This window comes from Marmota marmota, unplaced genomic scaffold (genome assembly GCF_001458135.2).
Source record: "Marmota marmota marmota unplaced genomic scaffold, marMar, whole genome shotgun sequence".
Classification (NCBI taxonomy): domain Eukaryota; kingdom Metazoa; phylum Chordata; class Mammalia; order Rodentia; family Sciuridae; genus Marmota; species Marmota marmota.
The window spans coordinates 37,407,095-37,427,896 of NW_025999842.1; the positions used below are offsets into that span (position 1 = coordinate 37,407,095).

Below are 20,802 nucleotides of genomic sequence, written 5' to 3' on the forward strand. Positions count from 1 at the left end.
CCTCATAGCAGTTGGTCAGATTTTCCATTCAAAGGAGTCAGTTTTATGCTGCCAGAGCTTCAAGCAATAAATTGAATACTGTTGAAATTAAGTCTTGGATCCGAGTACTTCCAGCGAAGTAAGGACTGGGTCCAATAGAATGTTTTCAACACAGCCTTACAGTATTTGATATCTCAAGGAATGTCATGGAGACTGGCTCCACCTCCCATGACATCGCATGGAATGTCCTGGTCTCTGCTGATACCACATAGAAAGACTTTAGGATCGAATCGGTAGGTAACCCACCCCGAGAGGGCTGGCCAGCATTATTTTCCAAAATGTGTTCCTGATTCCCCCTTTGCTACAGTAAGGGGTAATCAGAAAAAAAAAAAAAAAAAAGAAGAAGAAGGAAAAAAAAAAAGTTGATTGACTTCTCATTACTGAAAGCTAGTTTGTAGGAGCCTTGACTTAGCCTCACCCTACTCTGGAATGTGATTTTAGTTCTGCTTCTGCTTGTTGTCTTATAACAAAGGAAATAGCTGACACCTTTCAGGAAGGTGCCCACAATATGGTTGTTTTCAGGTGTTAGACTGTATGAGAAAATACAAAACTAAATCAGAAATCCTATTGCAGTTTTCACATATATATTGATTTTAGCTTGATATATTTATTTTTGTAAAATGCGCCAGTCATAGCAAGTTCTAATTAATAGGAAATTATGGTTTGATAAAGACAACTGACGGCTTGGTTATTTTGATACCTGCTATGAAATTCTATGCCCAGAAGAGTGCAGCATATCCAAGCAGGGTAATAAATTTAGGACTGAAAAAATAAAATGTTATATATTTTTTTAATGATGGGAAGGTGATTTTTACTTCAAACTACATTTATAGGTTATAGGTAGGCTGAAAATTTGAATCACTGTGAAATAATATTACTTGTTTCCAACAACATTCTTAAAACCGAGTTACTTCATGGATACATAAATGACAGAAGTTGGGATTCATTACCCAGGAAGCAAACTGCTTTATGATCATTTTTGGACTGACCTATTCTTTTAAAATTTTTGTTTTAAGAAAGAGGTCACTTTTTATGGTGACAGAAATATTTGGAAACTTTGCTTAAATTAATCTTTTAAGTATTCCAGAAAAGCAATAAAATCTATTTTTTTAGTGCATGTTAAAATGGCGGTGAAGGGGAAGTTATAACCTAATTCTGTTTCTGAACTCTAATTTTCATACCAATAAGTTTGGGCATTGACTCTACTGACTGTAGTGGAAACATTGAAAAATTGGCACTGAGATTTAAGAATGATTTTTCCCTAAGAACTTTACATTTGATGTATCTATATTATTTCTAAATCTTTTAGAGGACTGCTCTTTTAATTTTAACTCACTCTTAAGAAGCTTATTATAAGATTTTTTTATTATCTGTATTTCTTATGACAGAAGCTTATTGTGATTGAAACCTGGCTTAATAATTGGTTAAAGAAGAAATTAGCTTTCATATCTGTGGTAGGTGGGAATGATAACTATATGAAAATGTTCATATTTGGGCTAGAGAAAGTTTTAAAAATCACAGGAAAATTGTCTTAGAATATATACCATTCAGAACAACCATGCAAACTTCTTAAAAATAACCACCAAGCGTAATCCTGTATATGCATGTAAGGGAGGGAGTAGAGTCGAGTCAACAAGAAAAATGTACTTATTGTAGAAGCAGAAATGTGACACTTTGCCTTGATTTTAGTGTCACAAAGTACTTCATGTTCTCCTGTTGAAAAAAAAAATGTTTTGCACCCTGAGATTAAAAAAAACATGTTTTTTGTTCTGGTTTCTCAACTCATAAAATCTTTACTGACCCGTAAGACCATACTCCCCACTCTTATCTACCTAGACAATGTTGTGATCTTTGTGAGTACAATGATTGAGATGAAATTGCTGTTTTCTCATGAGTAGTCTGATACAAATTTGGCAACCTCTGTAATGTTGTTGAATTTTTTTTTTCTCTTTAAATACTTGCTGTGCCTTTTGATTTGACCAGCCAGTCTTTCTGAAGTACAGCTCCCTTGAATGAACCTTTTGCAAGTTGCTTATAAGCATAATTCTTACTTTTTCCTTTTTTTCAATGTTTGTGTCTTAGACAAATATTTGTAAGTGTTCATATTTCAAGATATAATCTTTAAAATCAATTCATTTTTAAGTAACCCGGCTATAGTCATAGATAACCTCCCTAAAACACACCACACACACACACACACACACACACACACACACACGTCCCCAATTTTTTTGGTTGTTTGAATTTCACCATTTTTTCTTATAATTTAACAAAGGGTAGATTTAACTTTCACATTAATATGTCTAAAATTAATTATAATAATTATGAGCAGAGTTACAGAGGAAAAATTGGCAAAATGTTAATAAAAACTTGTTTTGAATTAGTAGTTTTATAAAATTATTATGTTTTCAAAAACCAAAATGCAAGAACACTTCCTAATAGGCAGTTTCCAGAAGGTACCAGTTAGAAGTTTATGAATGAATCTTTTTGAGGATTTTGTTCTCTGATTTAAAAATAAAAAGTAGTCTAATAAATGTATAAAAAGTAGTCATATATATGTATAATAAAAACTAGTCTAATAAATATATAAAAGTAGGCATATGTTTTTATATTTAAATAAAAATATATATTATATGTATATATGTTATATATACATTGTTGTCATTGTTGAACTTTCATATATATATAATTGGTTAAATTGGTTATACATATGTATATATATGTGGTAATTACTGAAAATTTCCAAGCTAGATTTCTGATGTAAAAAAAATCTTTTCCAATTGCCTTCAAATTTCAGGTTAGAATAATTTTTGCTTGTATTTTAAAAATGTAATATGCAGAAAATACTTTATTGTGAACATTATCTCAGAATTGCAATATTTCAGTGAGCAACTTTGAATTTTTTTAAAGAGAGAGAGAGAATTTTTTAATAGTTATTTTTTTAGTTTTCAGTGGACACAACATCTTTATTTTATTTTATTTTTATGTAGTGCTGAGGATTGAACCCAGTGCCCCGCGTATGCCAGGCAAGTACGCTACTGCTTGAGCCATATCCCCAGTCCAAAACTTTGAATTTTTAATATGGAAATTAACTGAAGGTTTTGGTACTAAAATTGGAGACTACTGTTATATCTCTAACTCCATGTTTTTTCCCTTCCTTGGTTTACTTTAGAGTGAGTAGCAGATTATTTTATAGAATTCCGATCACTTTTGGAGAGGCCCAAAGGAGTGGCTTTCAGGAGCTAAATCAACATACCCCTTTGTCCCTGCAGTGTCCTGTTGAAGGATCTGTTTTTCTTTTGAACAGTCATTCCATAAATATTAGCTGTCCATAATTTGAAAACATTGGTTTCACAAGCATTTGTAAATTATTTTGTTGTTGTTGTTGTTGTCATTGTTGAACTTTCAGAGCTTTATTCTACATAGAAACAAAATTTGCTAGCCTCTTCCACAAAGACCTAAGACCCTAGGGAAGACTACTGCAAAGTTGAGGGAAAAAAAATACTGTTTCACTTTTAGTAATTAAAGTTGCATTAAATTAGAAAGTACTTCATTTGTCTTGAATGTTGGAGCCTGAGGACAAACATTTATTTGAAAGAGAAGATATGATGATAGCTTCAGAGAGGTTCTAAATCAACATTCAAGGTGAGAAATGTGTGTGGAGTTCTCAGATATAGGTTTCCTTAATCATGTATACTTTTCTTTTGGTTTGAAGAATATTACAAGGACATCCTTACTGTGATCTTTATTGTGTTTTGATTTGATTTGATTAGCACAGTGACTGAAAGAAATCAGCACAGGAAGAGGCTTTCCTGAGGTACTGGGCAAGGGTTTGAATAAGGGAGCAATTTATTATAGAGGACATGCATGTCTTTGGCTGTGTGACAATGGCAGATAAGTCACCTGTCTTCTGTGACTCTCATTCTTCATCAGCAGCATTGCTGTGGCTCTTAGGCTAAATGATATAACTAACATGTCTGGCACAGCAGACGTTCACAAAATTTAAGTCAACCCTCCCCAGCAGAATTCATGCTGTGAGTGGCAGAAGAACAGTATCTATAGGATTCTTATAAGGAAGACCCACAAAAGGGTGATGGGGAAGAAATTGTGGATTATGTGGTTCTTCATAGGATTGTCACTTTTCAGATCCTGTACTTTGAATAATATCCACTGGAAAATAAGGGATGGGTGGGCTGAACAGCCTCAGGTTTGATAGGTGGTGGATTCCACCAATGTTTCTCTGCTTGTATAAGTAGAACCTAAAAGTTTACTAGTGAACCAGGGTTATAGTTCCTAAAGGAACTATAGAACTATGTTTTAGGAAAACATGAGCAGTGGCAAAGTCAAGTAAGGAGAATGATATTGCCTGTTGGTGCTTAAAGAATCAGGAAACCAGGCCTAGAGCAGAAAGGTTAGATATAGAATGTTAGCAATGACCCTTACAGACTCTTGTATATAAAATAATATATAAGAATTTATGACTTGAGAATACACTGTTTCAACAAAGGAAAAGTTTCTTTCCTTGACCAAAGAAAGATATAAAATTTTTCCTTTCTTAAAAAGTTTTTAATATACTAGATTTATTTTTAAAAAGAATATATTTTTCTGTAAAATTTTTCTCTCCATCTTCTTATCTCATAAATGATTATGTGCGTTTCCAGAAAAACAAAACAAATTCAAAAAGAGAAAAAAAATGTGATAAATTATTCTGCCCAGTTGAAAATGTTTTTCATGAAATAAAGTGAAATGAAACCACATGTGCTTGTTCCTATTTTGGAGAATCTATCTACAACTATGACTAGACAGCACTTGGCTTCCCAATTTCCTTGCAAAATACACTGTTTGCACAAGATATTCAGTCCTTATTGTCCTTGAGGACAGAATTTTGTCTTAGCCCTGGGTCTCCGTAAATGAATAGGAATTCACTTGTGATTCTTTGTCCACTGAAGTTATTTTTCACTTTCATTTAGAGCATTCTCTTGAAATGTACATCAGATTCATGTAGGGGCAAAGGTAAAAGTAGACCTGTGTTGCAGATAATCCCTGAACAAATTATATCTACTGAATGTTTGACTGGTAGTCTATTCATATAATTAAGATTGGTTGGGACTGTGAGAAGGAGAGAGAAAGAAGTATAGAAATTACCATAGGAAAAGAGAAGGGGAGAATTCCAAACTACTGACCCATCTATTTAATAAACTAAATTGGTTGGGACTGGCAGAACCTCATATACATTTTCTATAAATTACCAGGCTTTAAATCTGATGAGTTTGAGATACCTCATCTGGGTTTTAGATTACAAACAAGTGTGATCATTCTCTGAAATCAGGAGATTCTCCAGTCTCCCCTAAATATTAAATAGGCATAATAGTTCTATTATGGTATGATGATACCTTTAACAGTAACCAACAAGAAATGAAAATGTTAAGTGTCTACACTCTTTTTTTTAAAATATATATATTTTTTTTAGTTCTAGAGGGCACAATATCTTCCTTTTGTTTATTTATTTTTATGTGGTGCTGAGGATGGAACCCGTGTCTCACACATGCGAGGTGAGCTCTCTACCGCTGAGCCACAACCCCAGCCCAAGTGTCTACATTCTTAAAATCCATATCTACACCAAGAAATTAAATTCGGTGTTCTTAAAATTAAGTATGCACTATAAAGAATTTAGTTTATTTCCATAATCTTAGACCTAATTTCTTTTATTTCATAGGTAGGATAAATTATTTCATAAGGTAGAATAAATTACCATAAGAAGAAAGTTAGAAAATCTAAATTTATGGAACTTTTCAATTACTAACAAGTTATATATAATGTACTCAAGTACATCTTATTAAGTGTATGTAGTTTCATCATCTCTTTCTCTTTTTAAAAATTGTTTTTCACCCATATACACTGCTGGTAGGAATGTAAAATGGTGCAGCTGCTTTGGGAAACAGTCTGGCAGTTTCTCAAAAGGATAAATATAGAGTTCCCATATGATCCAGCAATTCTACTCCTAGGTATATATTCAACAGAAATGAAAATATATGTGCACAAAAAAATGTGTACACAAAATTTTTTAGCACCGTTATTCTTAATAGTCAAGTGGTAGAAACAATTCAAATGTTCACTGATAAGTGAATAAACAAATGTTGTATATCCAAACAAGGAAAATTATTTACAAAAAAATGAATGCAGTATTGATACATACTATAACATGGATAAGCCTTTAAATTTAAAGATACTAATCACAAAAGATGACATATGGTATAATTCTATTTATATGATATATCTAGAGTACATAATTCTTTAGGGACAGGGGAGGGCTGGGGAGATGGAAAAATGAAGGGTCACCACTAAAGGGAATTAGGCTTCATTTTGGAGTGATGAAATGTTCTAAACTTGATGGTCATGATGACTGCGTGATTCTGTGAATACAATTCTGTGAATATAATAATATGAAACTATTAAGTTGTATACTACAGGTGGTCATATGACATGTGAATTGTAGTTCAATAAACTTACAAAATATTTTCCTTTTGGTGCTGTTTTATACTTATCTTGCCTAAGAAAAATAGACTGACTTAAATGAAAAAAAAGATACAACAATAACAGGATGAAGCTCACATCATATCAAATAGTACTATTAAATATTAAAGTATTAAAAAGTTACAAGTAAACAGTACAAAATCAAGAAATATTTTCAAAACCAGAAGAAAATGCCAGAGTTTCTTAGCTTAAGAAATACATATTTTTGTTGAGTTGTCAAACCAAGGGAATGTTTTTCAATCACCCCCATGGTGGACACTTATTCCTTTTAAGTAGAACATAGCCAAGTAATAACATTCATATTTTTGATGTGTGGAAAATTACTATTAAGATGAGCATACCTTACAACACAGTCGGGATGTTTCCAGGAGAGCTTAACTGGCTCATAGTACAGGGGTCTTACACTCAAGCAAAACAATTGCAGGGGCAAGAGAGCTCGATGAGAAATCAGAAGATCCATTTTTAAAATTAGCTATATGTCTATGGGTTAGTCACTTAGCTTCAATTTCTTCTTCTGTTTAATAATGGGGACTTCTCTTATCTGATAAGGTTGCTGTGAAAAGCAAAACAGATATCACTTGTGTCCTGAAGGATGCTCTACAACAGGCAGGCATTTGAATAACTATTAATGATTATTAATTATTAAATAGCAGTTAATATTAGTATTTATTATTATTGCTATTAAACAGAGAACTTAGCACTGAAATTCTAATAATTAATAAATTCTAATAATTCTTAATAATAATTAAGAATACCAAATTGATAAAATTATGTCTCTCTATAAGATCCTTAAATAAAGTTAAAACATTTTGAAGAATTGACTACTATTCAATTTAAAAAAAAATAAATCATAAATATTTAATGGGATATGTACTCAAACTGATAGCGGCACACACATCTGACTCTTCTAAGTTCAGTTAATCCTATCAAAATAAAAGCCATTGTTCTATAAAACCTCCAGTAAATAATACTACCAGTGCATCCTGAGAATTTTTTAAAATTTTGCATTCATATAGTGTTCATACATCCATTAAACTTATATTTTCTCTTTTAAATTATTTTTATCTTTTACCTTTTTATTGTTTTTTATTCTTATTACAAGTACCATCTATATATTACAGAAAATTTACAATAGAAGGACTAAAAACATTTTTACAATAATAATATGATAAGAAGAAGAAGAGGAAGAAGAAAGCACTTGTCTTTTAAAGCAGCAAAGTTATGCTCTCATTCAATATCTTCAAACAAACATTGTTTCTGGATTTCCTCCTCCTCCCTCCCCACTTCTTTAAAAAAATTATATGTAGTGAGTAATAGCTCTGTTTCCTGCCTGACCTTGAAGGCAGATGGGGATGTGTAATGCTTTTGCTAAAACTCTAAATGTTCTCATTTTAAAAATGGCAACCAATGGGAAATGAAAGAGGTTCTATCACTGATCTTTTCTTTCAAATAAAAATCAAACTCTATTCTGCTTATTTGGACCACCTATTTAAAAAAAAAATTCTACCTTCCTGTGATACCACACAATTAAAAGGTGGTTAACTTTTTTTCCTAAGTACGAATATACTTTTATGAAAATTGGGGAAAGAAAAAGACATTAAGGAAAAAAGAAAGCTGATTATTCTCATTTCAGAAATAGTCATCTATAATGCACTTTTATATCTTCCTTGTCTTTAAACATATACACATAAAACTAAAAATACTTAAACACATAAATGTACAACAGCTAAATTTCCAGGTATAATTTATTTCCCAAGCTGCAGAATTTGGCATGTATGGGCAATAATCTTAGAGTATAAGATGACTTAGCATCAGCTCCTTATTCTTTGTGCCTTTTCTGCCTTCTTTGGTAAATTCAAATTACACAAACCTCGTTTGGTTGATTAAAAGGGTATAGCTGCTCTTCATTTTTGTTGCAGTTTGCTTTCCCCTTTATTTGGAAGTTTTAGTTCAATTTAAAATGTTTATGTTTTTCATTTTGTTTGTCTTGCCTTTCACATCTTCTATCCAGTCAGAAGAAACTGGCTCATTAGTTCTTCCCATCTCTGAAAATAGATTTGTTAATTTCTCCCCTCAGTGTTCCTGTTTTTTTCTGAAGAATTAATTCTGGGCACTGCCCTCCAGCAGCCTTACATGACATTTTAGTTGACCAATCTTAAAGTGAAAACAGAGGGTTTTGTCATTTCAAAAGTCCCTTGCTATTTGTTTATATTTTATTATCTGTAGCAAATAAGGGATTTGGGAATCTGAAATGCAAAGATAAAATTCTTTGCAGAAGTTTCCAAACCTAGTTAGTGAGAGACTGAACACTGGAAATCACGAGTTGAAATTAGGCTATGAAATAATTGAGCACATTATTTTTCTATTCTCATTTTCTTCATAGAGAAGTAAGAAAATAGAGGATGTAAACTGTGTTTGAAATAAGTTGTTTTCATGTGTATATTTCTGTGTATCTTGAAGGTGTTTTGGCCATAGCTTAATTTCTAGTTCCTAAAGTTTTCCCATTATTTTTCTTTAAAAAGAGGTTATTTTTTTTAACCCCATCTTCCCTGCCCTCAAACCTTATTAGGTTCTGTGGTTCATTATTTCAATAAATGTCTTGCCAATGTCTCCCTACTTTTGTACCTCCATCTGTCACTTTATCCCTAGGGAACACAAGCATCTACTCTTTCAGTGTCTATTCCCTGGTAGCCAAGCCTTAAAGGAAAAGTACAATATGGCAGATTAAAAATGCCAGGATTCATCTCCAACTCCAACAGTCCTCAACTGCCTGACAAACTTCCTTGGTTCATTCACTTTCCCACACTGCTACAACACCTCAGAGCTTCTCCATTCTTTTCTACTCCCTCTATTCCAGTGATTCTCAACTGGAGACAGGCACTCCTTATGGGCATTTGGCAATATCTGAGAACTGTTTTGAGTGTCACCATTGGAGGTAGGTGAGACCGCTGTTGACTTCCAGTGGGTAAAGGCCAACATTCCACAACACAACAGGATAGACCCACAGAATACAGAATCATCTGGTCTAAATGTCAGAGTGCTCAGGTGCAGAAACCCTCCTCTAGCACCTTCATGCTCAACATATGCCTTTCTTCCTTGATAGAGAAAATAGCAGCAGCATCTTTCCTATTTCAAACAGAAATCACTTACATATTTCTGTAGCCAGCCCTCATATCTTCTTGATACTAGAGATGAGAACTTTTGACTTGGTGATGATGAAATGAAACTGGGTCAAGTGAGTTGTAATATATGGGCAATACTTTCATTGGGGATTCAGCTGAAGGGAGATAGTACTGAGAGGGACCTGGCTGCTTTCTAAAAAAAGAAGGACACAAGCTTTTACTGATTTACTGTGGTAGGCTAGAGACTGATATATTTTTCCTGACCAGGGGCATAGATTCAAAAGATGTCTTTTCTTGCTTAAGACTTGGACCACCAGGTGGTCACAGTCAACTTGTTCCAGAAACTGCTGAGTTATTCATTCAACTGGCGCTATCAATCTGTGCAACCATCCTGGCCTCATGGCTCTATCTGTACCTGATGATATGGCTAAAGGACTTTTTACTATATCTGCTAAAAAGGCATAAGGATGGGATAGAAGAAAACAAACATGAACTCCAACAGGAAATCAATGTATCCACATGAACAGCTAAACAGAATCTGATCCAAAAGGATCAGATAATATAAAGATAGAGATCCCATCCTAGTCACCTATCAGACATCTGCAGGCCCAAGTGAAGAGTCAGCGTTTTCGGCAAAAGAGGCCTTGAAGTTCCTGAAAAGTAACCTAGGCAACTGTTTATCATCATAAATCACACACCAGAGATATTATCTACAGCAAAGCTAGTGGGAGTCTTATAATGTATTGCTCAGCTGTATGACCTCACAAATTAGTGATTTTTAGGCTAAGAACTAGTGAAGCTGGGGCCATAATGTGGCACTTGTCCAGCATGCATAAGGCCCTGGGTTCAATCCCCAGCACCACAAGCAAACAAAAACAACAAGTGAGGCTCAAGGGTCTATTTAGGTTTTCTCCTGGTAACAATTTTATCTTGTGCAAACATTGTGTTTCTGTAGTTTTATTGGACCCTCAGGACAGGTCTGTTGAAAAGAGCATGGAGAAGCCACATGCTTAGCTACAAACTATGGTACAACAGTTTCTTGCACTCAGGGGTTTATTTCATTGTCCCAGGTTTTTGTCCCACCATGGTGATTCCTGAATGTCTTCTGTTACAACATAGGAGCTATAACCTCCTCTTGGTTGAAGCCAACTCTACAACTTTTGCTTTGGATTTCCAAACTTCTCACCTTCTCTGTAGCATTATTATATTTATTATTCATTTTCTATTATATATGTTCAATCTTGCTTTCTATATTCTTCCTTTTGATTTTAATGAAAACAAAATAGACCTCCTTTTCCTCCATATAATGGCCCAGTCCTTTCACTCTTTTAACAACTACATTCCTCCAAATAGTCATTAATGATACCACCCATCTACAATTCCTCACCTCTCACTCATTGCTCCACCCTCTTGAGTATGGCTTCTGGCCCCATCACTCCATTAAAATAGCTTCATTGAAAGTCACCAGTGCCCTTCAGGTTGTAAATTCCTGAGATAATTTTAAATCCTCATTCAACCTTACCTCTCAGTAGCAATCAACAATGTTTATCACTCCCTGTTTTCAGAAACAGAGTTCCCTTGATTTCTGTGACCCCACAATCTCTTAATTTTCAACATCTCTGGTCAATTCCCTTGTTTCCTCTGGATTTATCCTCTTCCTGTTCTTTATTTAAAGGCTTTAGGCGTTTCTTTAAGACTCAGTCCTAGAACTTTATATCTTCTCAACCCTCTCCACCTTCCTAACTAATGTTGTTTATATCCATTGATTCAGTTAACATACATATGCAAAATAATTTAAAATTAATATTTCTGGTCGAGAGCTCTTAGAATTTCAGATCTGTATATCCAATTAGCTAATTCTCTTTTGAATGTGTCAAAACATCTTCATCTTACCATATCTCTAGTTGACATCTGCCTCTTTTCTTAGGTCCTCCCCTCCCAACACTCCCTTGGGAAAGACTCCATTGTCTTAGTGAAAGAGAATTCCCAGCCCTCTGCTACTGAATCTAGGAAAATCTAGTCTTCTTTTCCTGGTTATAGCACATTGATTGGGGGTTTTCTGATTGCCTCTTTGCTTCATGATTGAAGGTCAAGAAAGTGCTCAGCATTCATTCCAAGCTTGTTGGTGTGCAGATATAGTGTTTTTGGTGTTACTGCCAGATTATTTCTCTTAAGAGATGTTTACAGTCCTCTGTATGCTGTTTATTTGGGAGGAATCTTTCTCTATGCCCTCATCATTTTGGGGGGGATCATTCTTTCTCAATCAATTCTTATTTTATTTAAGAATTAGTTATGTTGGTATTTTAATGTGGCAACCCGTTAATGTTTGGAGTTGTAAAAATTCGGTTTTGCTTTATAGAAGGACGAACGTTCATTTACCTGTGTATATCTAAGTTTTTAAGTTTTAACTTATGAGTTAAAAATTTAGGCATTTTAATTTAATAAATTATTTCTTCAAGATTTTTAATGCTATCAAAAGCACAGATTTCTGCCCTTGGCCACTCAATGGTTTGAATTTTTTGCTGGTACAACGAAATTGATGCCCAGAGCTTTATCCCTTTTGGGTATCTGAATCCAGGTGACCAAACATTATAATCTAATTATCTTTTTGTCATGCTATACCATGACCTTCCACTTGTCTTTCCCAAAATATTAAGAAGGCTCTCAAGGTTTTTTTGTAATATTCTATGTTCTGATTTTAAATTCTTGATTTTGGGGGGGTTGGGGTGCTGGGGACTAAACCCAGGGTCTCATGCATGCTAGGCAAGCACTCTACTACTGAGTCATACCTTCAGTCTTCCAATTTTTTTGTTAAGATGCTTTCTTTTGATTGCAAATAACAGAAAGCAATACTCATCTACTTTAGCAAAACAGCAACAACAATAAAAAATACACATACACCAAACAAAAGGCAAACTGTAAAATAAATACAGAAAAATAGAAAAAAAGAAGGAAGAAATTTATTTGAAGAAAAATAGAAAAAAAGAAGGAAGAAATTTATTTGAAGAATATATAGGTGCATGGAATCAACTCAGCATCTGATTATTACTCCATTAAATGAGGTGGTTGGGGTGCTAGAGGAAACTAGAATTACTTGTGGACTTATATACATAGTTAGAAACCCAGAAACCCTTAGGATACCAATTATAAAGTAAAACTTAGCAGAAGAAGGCTTAGACATCAAAAGATTATTGGGATTTACCAATTTACATGAGCAGAATTTGGAGTGCATATATAAGAGCAGAATTTTAAGGTATATGACCATGAATAGAAAAATATAATTTTAGATTAAGTTGGAGAAGTATCATTTTAGATTAGGCTGAACTTATTGATGCAAATTTACTTACCAGGGATTCCTGATATTATATAATAATGAGAAGCTGGGCAGCTTAAAAGGAACCTGGAATTATAGATGAACTTGAGATGTCAAAAATGTCTTAGAATAATATAGAGAAAATATTTCAAGAAATTAGGGGGTTCGAATCCCAGGTTTGTTGTGTTAGAGGTATATGTTACCCATCTAATTGAAGTATCCCTTCAGCAGGACCAGAAGACATTCCATTACTAGGTCTCTCTTCTATTGCTATAACTGAATGTCATAGACTAACTTATAAACAGTAATCATTTATTCTGCTCACTGCTCTGGAGTCTGGGAAGGTCAGTATCAGCCAGCTGCATCTGGTGAGATTCTTCTTGCTAGTGGGGACTCTTCAGAGACCCAACCCACTATGATATAGAATGTTCTGTGGAGAGACAGAATGTTTGAGTTCAGGTCTTTTCTCTTACAAAACCATAGTTACACTGAAATAGGTCACTACTTTTATGGCCTCACTTATTTACCTCCCCAAAGTCTTATGTGCAAAGGATCAGTCAGACAAACTTCCACATTCTTAATAAAAAAAAGAAAGAAAAACAATGGAGATTAAATTTCCACACGAGTTTTGGTGTGGACATTCAAAGTATCACATTAGAACTTTGAAGTATATATTGTAACACAACTCTGGCATATTTCAAAAGAAGTATAGTGGCTCTTCTCTGGAGACAGTAGGAGAAGCTGAATTAGAAATGGATTTCATGATTTCAATAGGAATATGGAATCCCTAAGGTGATAGAAGCCAGATGGACCATTTATCACTGAAGAGATAGGGGTTATGAGAACAGAGTATGAAATGGGATGGCTATAGGGAATTTTAGCAATGACTACTTGATCATGGAATACTCAGGGTTGAAATGAAGAGTGGGCTAAGGTTACACTTGATTTCTTTATAAAAGAACTACTGGTATGGCAGAGTCTTTTTTTTTTAATGTTCTACACTTTAGTATAATACATTTGGTTTATTAGTGGTGGTGAACAACTTCTCATTGTGTCTTCATATGACCTTTTCTTCATATATGCCTGGGGAAGGAAGGAGAAAGGGTTGTAGAGAGAAAGAATCTTCCTTTCTTTTGAAGCCACCAATTCTGTTGGATAAAACCTCCATTCTTACAACATAATTCCTTCAAATACTGTTGTTGAGGGGGTTAGAATTATTTCAATACATATGGTTTTTGGAGAGGACAAATTTAATCCATAAGAACTGACTTCCCCAAACTCTGTGGCAAGTTTAGTATCTCTATTACATGGTCTCATAGTCCCCTATGACTCTAATCTAAAATATGGGTGCTTAACTTATAATGGGGTTACATACTGATACACTCATCTTAAATTGAAAATATCATAAGTTTAAAATGCATTTAATCCATCTAGCCTTCCAAATGTCATAGCTTAGCCTCACAGTGCACTTTGAAAGATTGGTTGTGTACCCTTGTGACTACATGACTGACTGGGAGCTGTGACTCTCTGCTGCTGCCCAGCATCACAGGAGACTATCACACACCACATCAAAAAGATCGAAGTTCAAAATTCAAGGTAGAGTTTCTACTGAATACCTACCACCTTTGCAACATTATAAAGAAAAAAAAAAAGAAATCTAAATTAAGCCATTATAAATTAGGAACATTTTACATCTGGTTGCATTTTATATTTCTTTGAGTGATGTGGGATTGATATGTCTTATTTCTCAGAGAGTAAATTCTATAAGGACAAGGATCTTGTTTGGTTTTTCTCACCAATGTTTCTTGTTAAGGATTGATCTCATCCGATTTGGGCAAGCACGGTGTTTAGATAATAGAACCTACAAGTAGAAGGTGAAGGCTGGTGCTCCTCAATCTCTCATTTTAGCAGTGATATAAGCAAGTCTTAGGCTAAATTTTTTTTCAAAAATTTTATCAAATAAATATGAATTAACAAAAAGGGAAAAACTAGTATATATTACATATCCTGTTAAGTTCCATAAAGTCCCAGTTTGTGGTCCTTTTACGGGCTTTAATTCCATCTATTAAAAGCTTTACTGAAAGCAGGTGCAATGTCAATTTAGAATCAGGTTTCAGTTATCTTTATAGTAGGCACCAGCTGCCAGAATAGTCTCAACCAATGATTAGGATCAAGGCAAGTCAGAGATCTCGCCTTCAGTGTCATCTTCAGGGATGAAAGGTGAAGAGTGAAGATGAACTGTTCTCTAGATTCTTATGTCCTCTTCATGGAAATGGGGGAGTGGGATGGAGGGAGCTCAAAAATATCCCACTCATTACATAGTGTGAATGCCATAAATTTTACTAATGTATATCATTTTCGAATATCCACTATGCTAATTAACAAGCCACTAATTTTACCAAAGGAAATGATTTTCTCATATTCATCATGCTAATTTGCAAAGACCACAGTGTGCTTCATATATATAAGGATGGCTGAAGTCGTTTTGTGCTAACTGGATCTAAAGTGTAGCCTTTTTCAGTAGTATAAGTAGTGTACAACCCATGGAGCTCAGGGAAAGACAGTGTCTTTTTAGGGCCAAAATAACAAAAACAACAACAAACACTTAGACTACAACCTGAACATTTATAACATCATATTGTTCATGCCAAAATATCTTAAAGTAAATTTCAGATACATTTTCCAAGTGCCCAGCACATAGTCATGAAATTAATGTTCAATAGCCATGTACCAGATGATGCTGTATAAAGAAATGAATGAACATTAACCATTCAGGATTGTTTGGGAAAAGAGTATAATTCCAGATTTGATTTTTATTACATTAAAGATTACGTAAATATGTGCTTTAGTTGTAACCAGTTGGAAAGAAAACAACACTATTGTCTTTTCAAATAACAAATTGTTTATGTCGTTCTGGGGGCAAATTTTGGCCTGTTTATAGTATCAAATATACGGATAAAATGTTGCTAAAAAACCCACTTAAGAGCCTAAGAAGTTTTGGTGTAAAGAAATGCTCTTCAAAGACTATAGAGTTGCTAAAATCTAGGACTGATTCTTAGGATATATAAGGGTAGGACTTCAGATGTTGAACCTTAGTGCCTGATTCACAGAAAGGCTCAATAGAAACTGCTGAATTCAGTGGAATAGAGATGGGTTTGGCAGTGGTCTCAATGGTAGGGCTAATTAAAGGCAAATGAAAGGGTCCAGAAGGTGAGACTCTACTGCCATTGTAGTCTTTCCTAAATTTGTTTGAACACGAAATTCACCAAAAACGGATCAGAAACCCAGATTCCACAGTCCTGACCCAGATCCATTAAACCAGAATTTCCAAAGATGTGACCTAGAAAATTGTACATTTAATAAATGCTCTAGGTCAGTGGTTCTCAAGCTTTACTAATGTCCCAGAATCTCCCAGAGGGCATATGAAAACCAAAAGTGAGAAAAGATCCTTCTCCCCCTCCAAATTCAGCAAGTCTGGGTGGGGTTTCAGAATTTGCATTTCTAATAGGTAGAGTCACTGCTGTCGGCTATGAAAGTGCTTCCCAAACTTTAAAGTACACATGAATCGACTGATAGTTACATTTTGGATTCTGATTCTGTAGGTCTGGAAGAAACGGGTGATTTTCCATTTCTAAGAAGCTATCATGTTCATAGCATACTGCTCCCAAGTGAGGTATGTCTGCATAATCTGGAAGCATCATCCCATTCCCAGCCTTCCAAATTAGAATTTGCATTTAACAATGTATTTCAACATAATTCTGGGCCAACTAATGTCCAAGAGGTACTGTGGAGGTGTTTTTTTTTTTTTTTTTTTTGTATATCATCAGGATATTTAAGAGAACTGCCACAAATGATTGGTTTGAGTTGCCGAACACTTGTATATACAAAATGAAAAGACAATCCACAGATTGGGAGAAAATATGTGCAAACCATACATCTGATAAGGGTTAATATCCAAAATATAGAAGAGTCTTACAACTCACATAGCAAAAACAAACAAAATAGACATTACTTTTTGATTCCCTTTGCTTTTTTTGCTTTATTTTTTATTTTACAATCAGCTAGCGGTTTAGAACAAATATGATTCAGAATGCTCTTTGAATACACATTTTGCAAGGGAGACACACAAATGGCTAACAGTTATGAAAAAATGTTCAATGTAACTAATCATCAACAAAAAGAAATTGAAGCCACAATGAGCTATGACTTCACACCTGTTAGGATGCCCATTATTGAAGACAAGAGACAACAGGTGTTGGTAAGAATGTGCAGACAAGCCAATCCTTGTGTTCATTATTGGTGGGAATTTTTATATCAGTTGAGCCTTTTAGGAAACCGGTGTAGAGTTTGTTCAAAAAAAGCATATGTAGAACTACCATATAATCCAGCAATCTCTCTTCTGGGCATATGCCAACAGGAAATGAAGTCAGTACCTCAAAAAGACATTTGCATTCTCGTGGTCATTACAGGATTTTTCACAGTAGCCAAACTATGGAAGTAGCCTAAGCATCTGTCACCAGATAAATTGCATAGAGAAATTGTTATTTATAAGTAAATGGAATATTATCCAACCTTGAAAAAGGAGATATTACTACTTGTGACAACATGAATGAACCCGGAAAACATCATGCTAAAGTAAAATAAGCTAGATGCAGAAAGGAAAATATTGTATGACTGCACTTATAAGTGGAGACTAAGAAAGTTAGATACCTAGAAACAGAGTGGATTGGTGTCATGAGGCTGGGAAAGTAGGGCAAATGGGAATATGTAGATCAAAGGGTACAAAGTTATAGTGATAAAGGAATAATATGTCTAGATATCTAATGTTCAGCATGAGGACTATAGTTAACAATCCTGTTTTATACTAGAAATTTGGTAAGAGAATAGACTTACAAGTGCTCTCATCATACATACACATACACAAAAGTCCTTATGTGAGATGGACATGTTAATTTGTTTAACCATGGTAATCATTTCACATATATATGTATGTATATATGTGGCTTATTATTTAGGAGGTTTCATTCAAAGGCAATATATTGTCCTGGGAGATTGTGGTGGAGGAAGCCCGTTTACGTCATGGCCTAAATGAAAGAGAGTGAGGAAAAAGAGAGGATGAGGTCCTCTATGTGTTTCAAGGCCATACCCTCAGTGACCTAATTTCTTTTTATTAGTGCACTACCCTGCAATGTACCACCATATCCCAATAGTGCCATAGACCAGGGACCAAGGCTTTAGCACATGAGATTTTGGGGGACACTTATCCAAACCATAGCTAATATATACTATTTTTATTATAAAAAGAGGAAACGTATAGTATATTCATGACATGGTGTTTAGACAGTCCATTCATTTGTATTATTTTTATATTTAGAAACCACTTTTAAAATTTATTACTTTCTTTGATCTCCACAGAAATACTGTTATATAGATAGAACAAGAATTCCTATTTCCATTTGACAGTTGAGGAACTAAAAAATAGAGTGAATAAATCAATCACTTATACAAGGTCATATAGTTAATACATGATATACCTTTAGTTTGAACCAAACACTGCCCCAAGTCCAGTGCTCTTTTTTTTTTTAATTAAATCACATTTCCTGATCCCTTTATTAAGAGAAAAAAATGATCTGGAAATTGTATTACCTAGGAAGAAATTGATCTTTCTAGTCAAATCTTTCCACATCATTTGTTAACCTGCCCCTTCATATCCTGCCAAAGACAGCCTTCATCCTTATTACCATCATCTTGCTTTTCCGGGATTTTCATTTTTTTTATGCAGTCACATAATGATGTTTTGGTCAATGACCTACAGCATGCACTGTACGCATGTGGTCCCCTAAGGTTACAAAGGAGCTGAAAAATTCCTATACCCGGTGACATCATAGCCAGATGATTTGGGGTGATGCTGGGGTAAACAAATCCCCTATACTGCCAGGTGCACAAAACTATGGTATATAGAATTATGTGCAGTTTATAATTCTTGATCATAATAACAAATGGCTGTGTCACTGGCTTATGTATTCATCATACTATATTTTTCTGGGTATTTTGGTGTGTACTCCTACTTTTATAAAAAGTTTATTGTGAAACAGTGTGCTGTGCTTCAAATAGGTCCTGGGAGTATAAGATATTTATATTTTCCCTTCCTCTCCCATCTAAAGCATATAGAAAGCAGCATTTGGAAGGGGAAGAGTTGCTGTTACAGGCAGATACAATGACAAAAATGAAAAAAGCAAAAACAACTCTAGATCTTCTGCAAGACAAAGTAGAGAGGAAAGATAAAAGGAGGAGGAGGAAGAAAAGCAGAGAAAACCTCACCAAGTGCAGCAATACACAGTCCTGAGTACCATAGTGAGAAATGGTGTTATTATTGCTTTACTCTACAAGGGACTTTCTTTTAAAATAAGAATGATCATATATCATCTAAGAAAAGGTTAAGTTATATTTAGACTACTTAAAGGGAGCAGTAATATATGCAATGCAATTCAGAAAGATTTCTATAAAGAGATCGAAGTGAGCAAATCTTCCACATTTCAGAATGTCATATCCTCTTGGGATTTCTCAGAGTTGAGATTTTATTATATTTTCCTTATTTTGTCTCCTTTCTTATTGTAGTGTTTTAAAGTATGAAGAAGACATATCATCCTTGCATTTCACCTAACTGAATTCGACTATGTGTATCCAGGACAAAATTCTTTTGAAAGGGTTCAGGTTTGCAGGGGAAGAAATGGAAGAAAAGGAAGAAAAAACCCACTGTGGTGTTTTTAACAGCCACTCTACTCCATGAGCACATATTTTGGCCTGAGCGTGGGCCGAAGAGAGGCTTTTGCTGTTACTTTGATCTTAGATCTTCTCAGGATCTCTCTGATGTAATCATCTTGCTCCATGGTGCAATGTTTGGAGCTACATAATTTTTAATTTTTTTTGTATGTGTGCTGCATTACCAAGTAGACATTTTATCTGTTAAATAACTGAGAAACATTAAATTCTTCAAATGCTGGAGTCAACCTGTTGTCCATTACTTATTGAGAGATTTTGGATTGAATTCCAGTATATAGTGTCCAAAACCAAATCTGGACTTTAGTAAAGAGACACTTTATTTGAAAGGATTATTGCAAGCTGGGAAAAGGGCAAACCTCTCAAATGTTAGGTGAAAAGGGTGGCCTTACTTTAGTAGAAAGAGATAAACAAGAGTAGAAAGAACTGGGTGACTGCTGAGGGGAAGACAGATGAAAGGGTTGCATGATTTAAAAGTAGATCAGAGAATGTTTTACTCTGAGACCAGCCTCCTCTCTCTAGGGCCTGTATAAAGGGAATTGTGTACTGGCTTAGGTTGAGGTTGGGCTAAAGTTCACAGACCTTGAGGAAAGAGCAAAGCTCTTATTTGGTCAATAAGCATTTTGTTCCCATTGGTCAGTAAGGGTGTGCAGTTTAGCTAATCATATATGAGTCCAAAAAAAAAGAGAGAGAACTTGGAGAATCTGTCTGGTTTCATCATAGGTAAATAAGGGGGTCAGTTGTAAGTCTTATCTAAGCCATCTGGAAAAAGATGTTCTTTAAAGTAAGTCCTTTCCTGGAACACAGAAGAGTGGGTGGATTTCTTAACTTTTGCTATTTTCCAGGCACATAGTAGGGTTCAGTTAAAATTTAACCTTGTCAATACCATATAAATATTACTACATATACTGATTTTTTTCTTTTCTTTTCCTCCCTCTCTCCCATTCTTATTTCCTCCCTCCCTTTCTCCCTTTCCTCTTTCTCTCCCTCCCTTTTTCTTCCCTCCCTCCCTCC

General features: G+C 34.6%; 1 protein-coding gene and 1 long non-coding RNA gene across 2 annotated transcripts in view; one reads left to right on the forward strand and one right to left on the reverse strand.

The window, feature by feature from the left end:
- Man1a1 (mannosidase alpha class 1A member 1) overlaps nt 1-160 on the reverse strand; it is a 171,947-nt gene extending 171,787 nt beyond the window's left edge. The window contains exon 1 of the mRNA XM_015500769.2: nt 2-160. Within this exon, the coding sequence (XP_015356255.1) occupies nt 2-28 (27 nt within the window). The 5' untranslated portion in view covers nt 29-160. The remainder of the gene's footprint in view (nt 1) is intronic.
- LOC107155013 lies at nt 139-19,744 on the forward strand. The gene is made up of 3 exons (XR_001505137.2): nt 139-272; nt 16,611-16,681; nt 19,627-19,744. It is a non-coding gene; the product is annotated as an uncharacterized LOC107155013 (long non-coding RNA).
- The last annotated feature ends 1,058 nt before the right edge of the window (nt 19,745-20,802 follow it).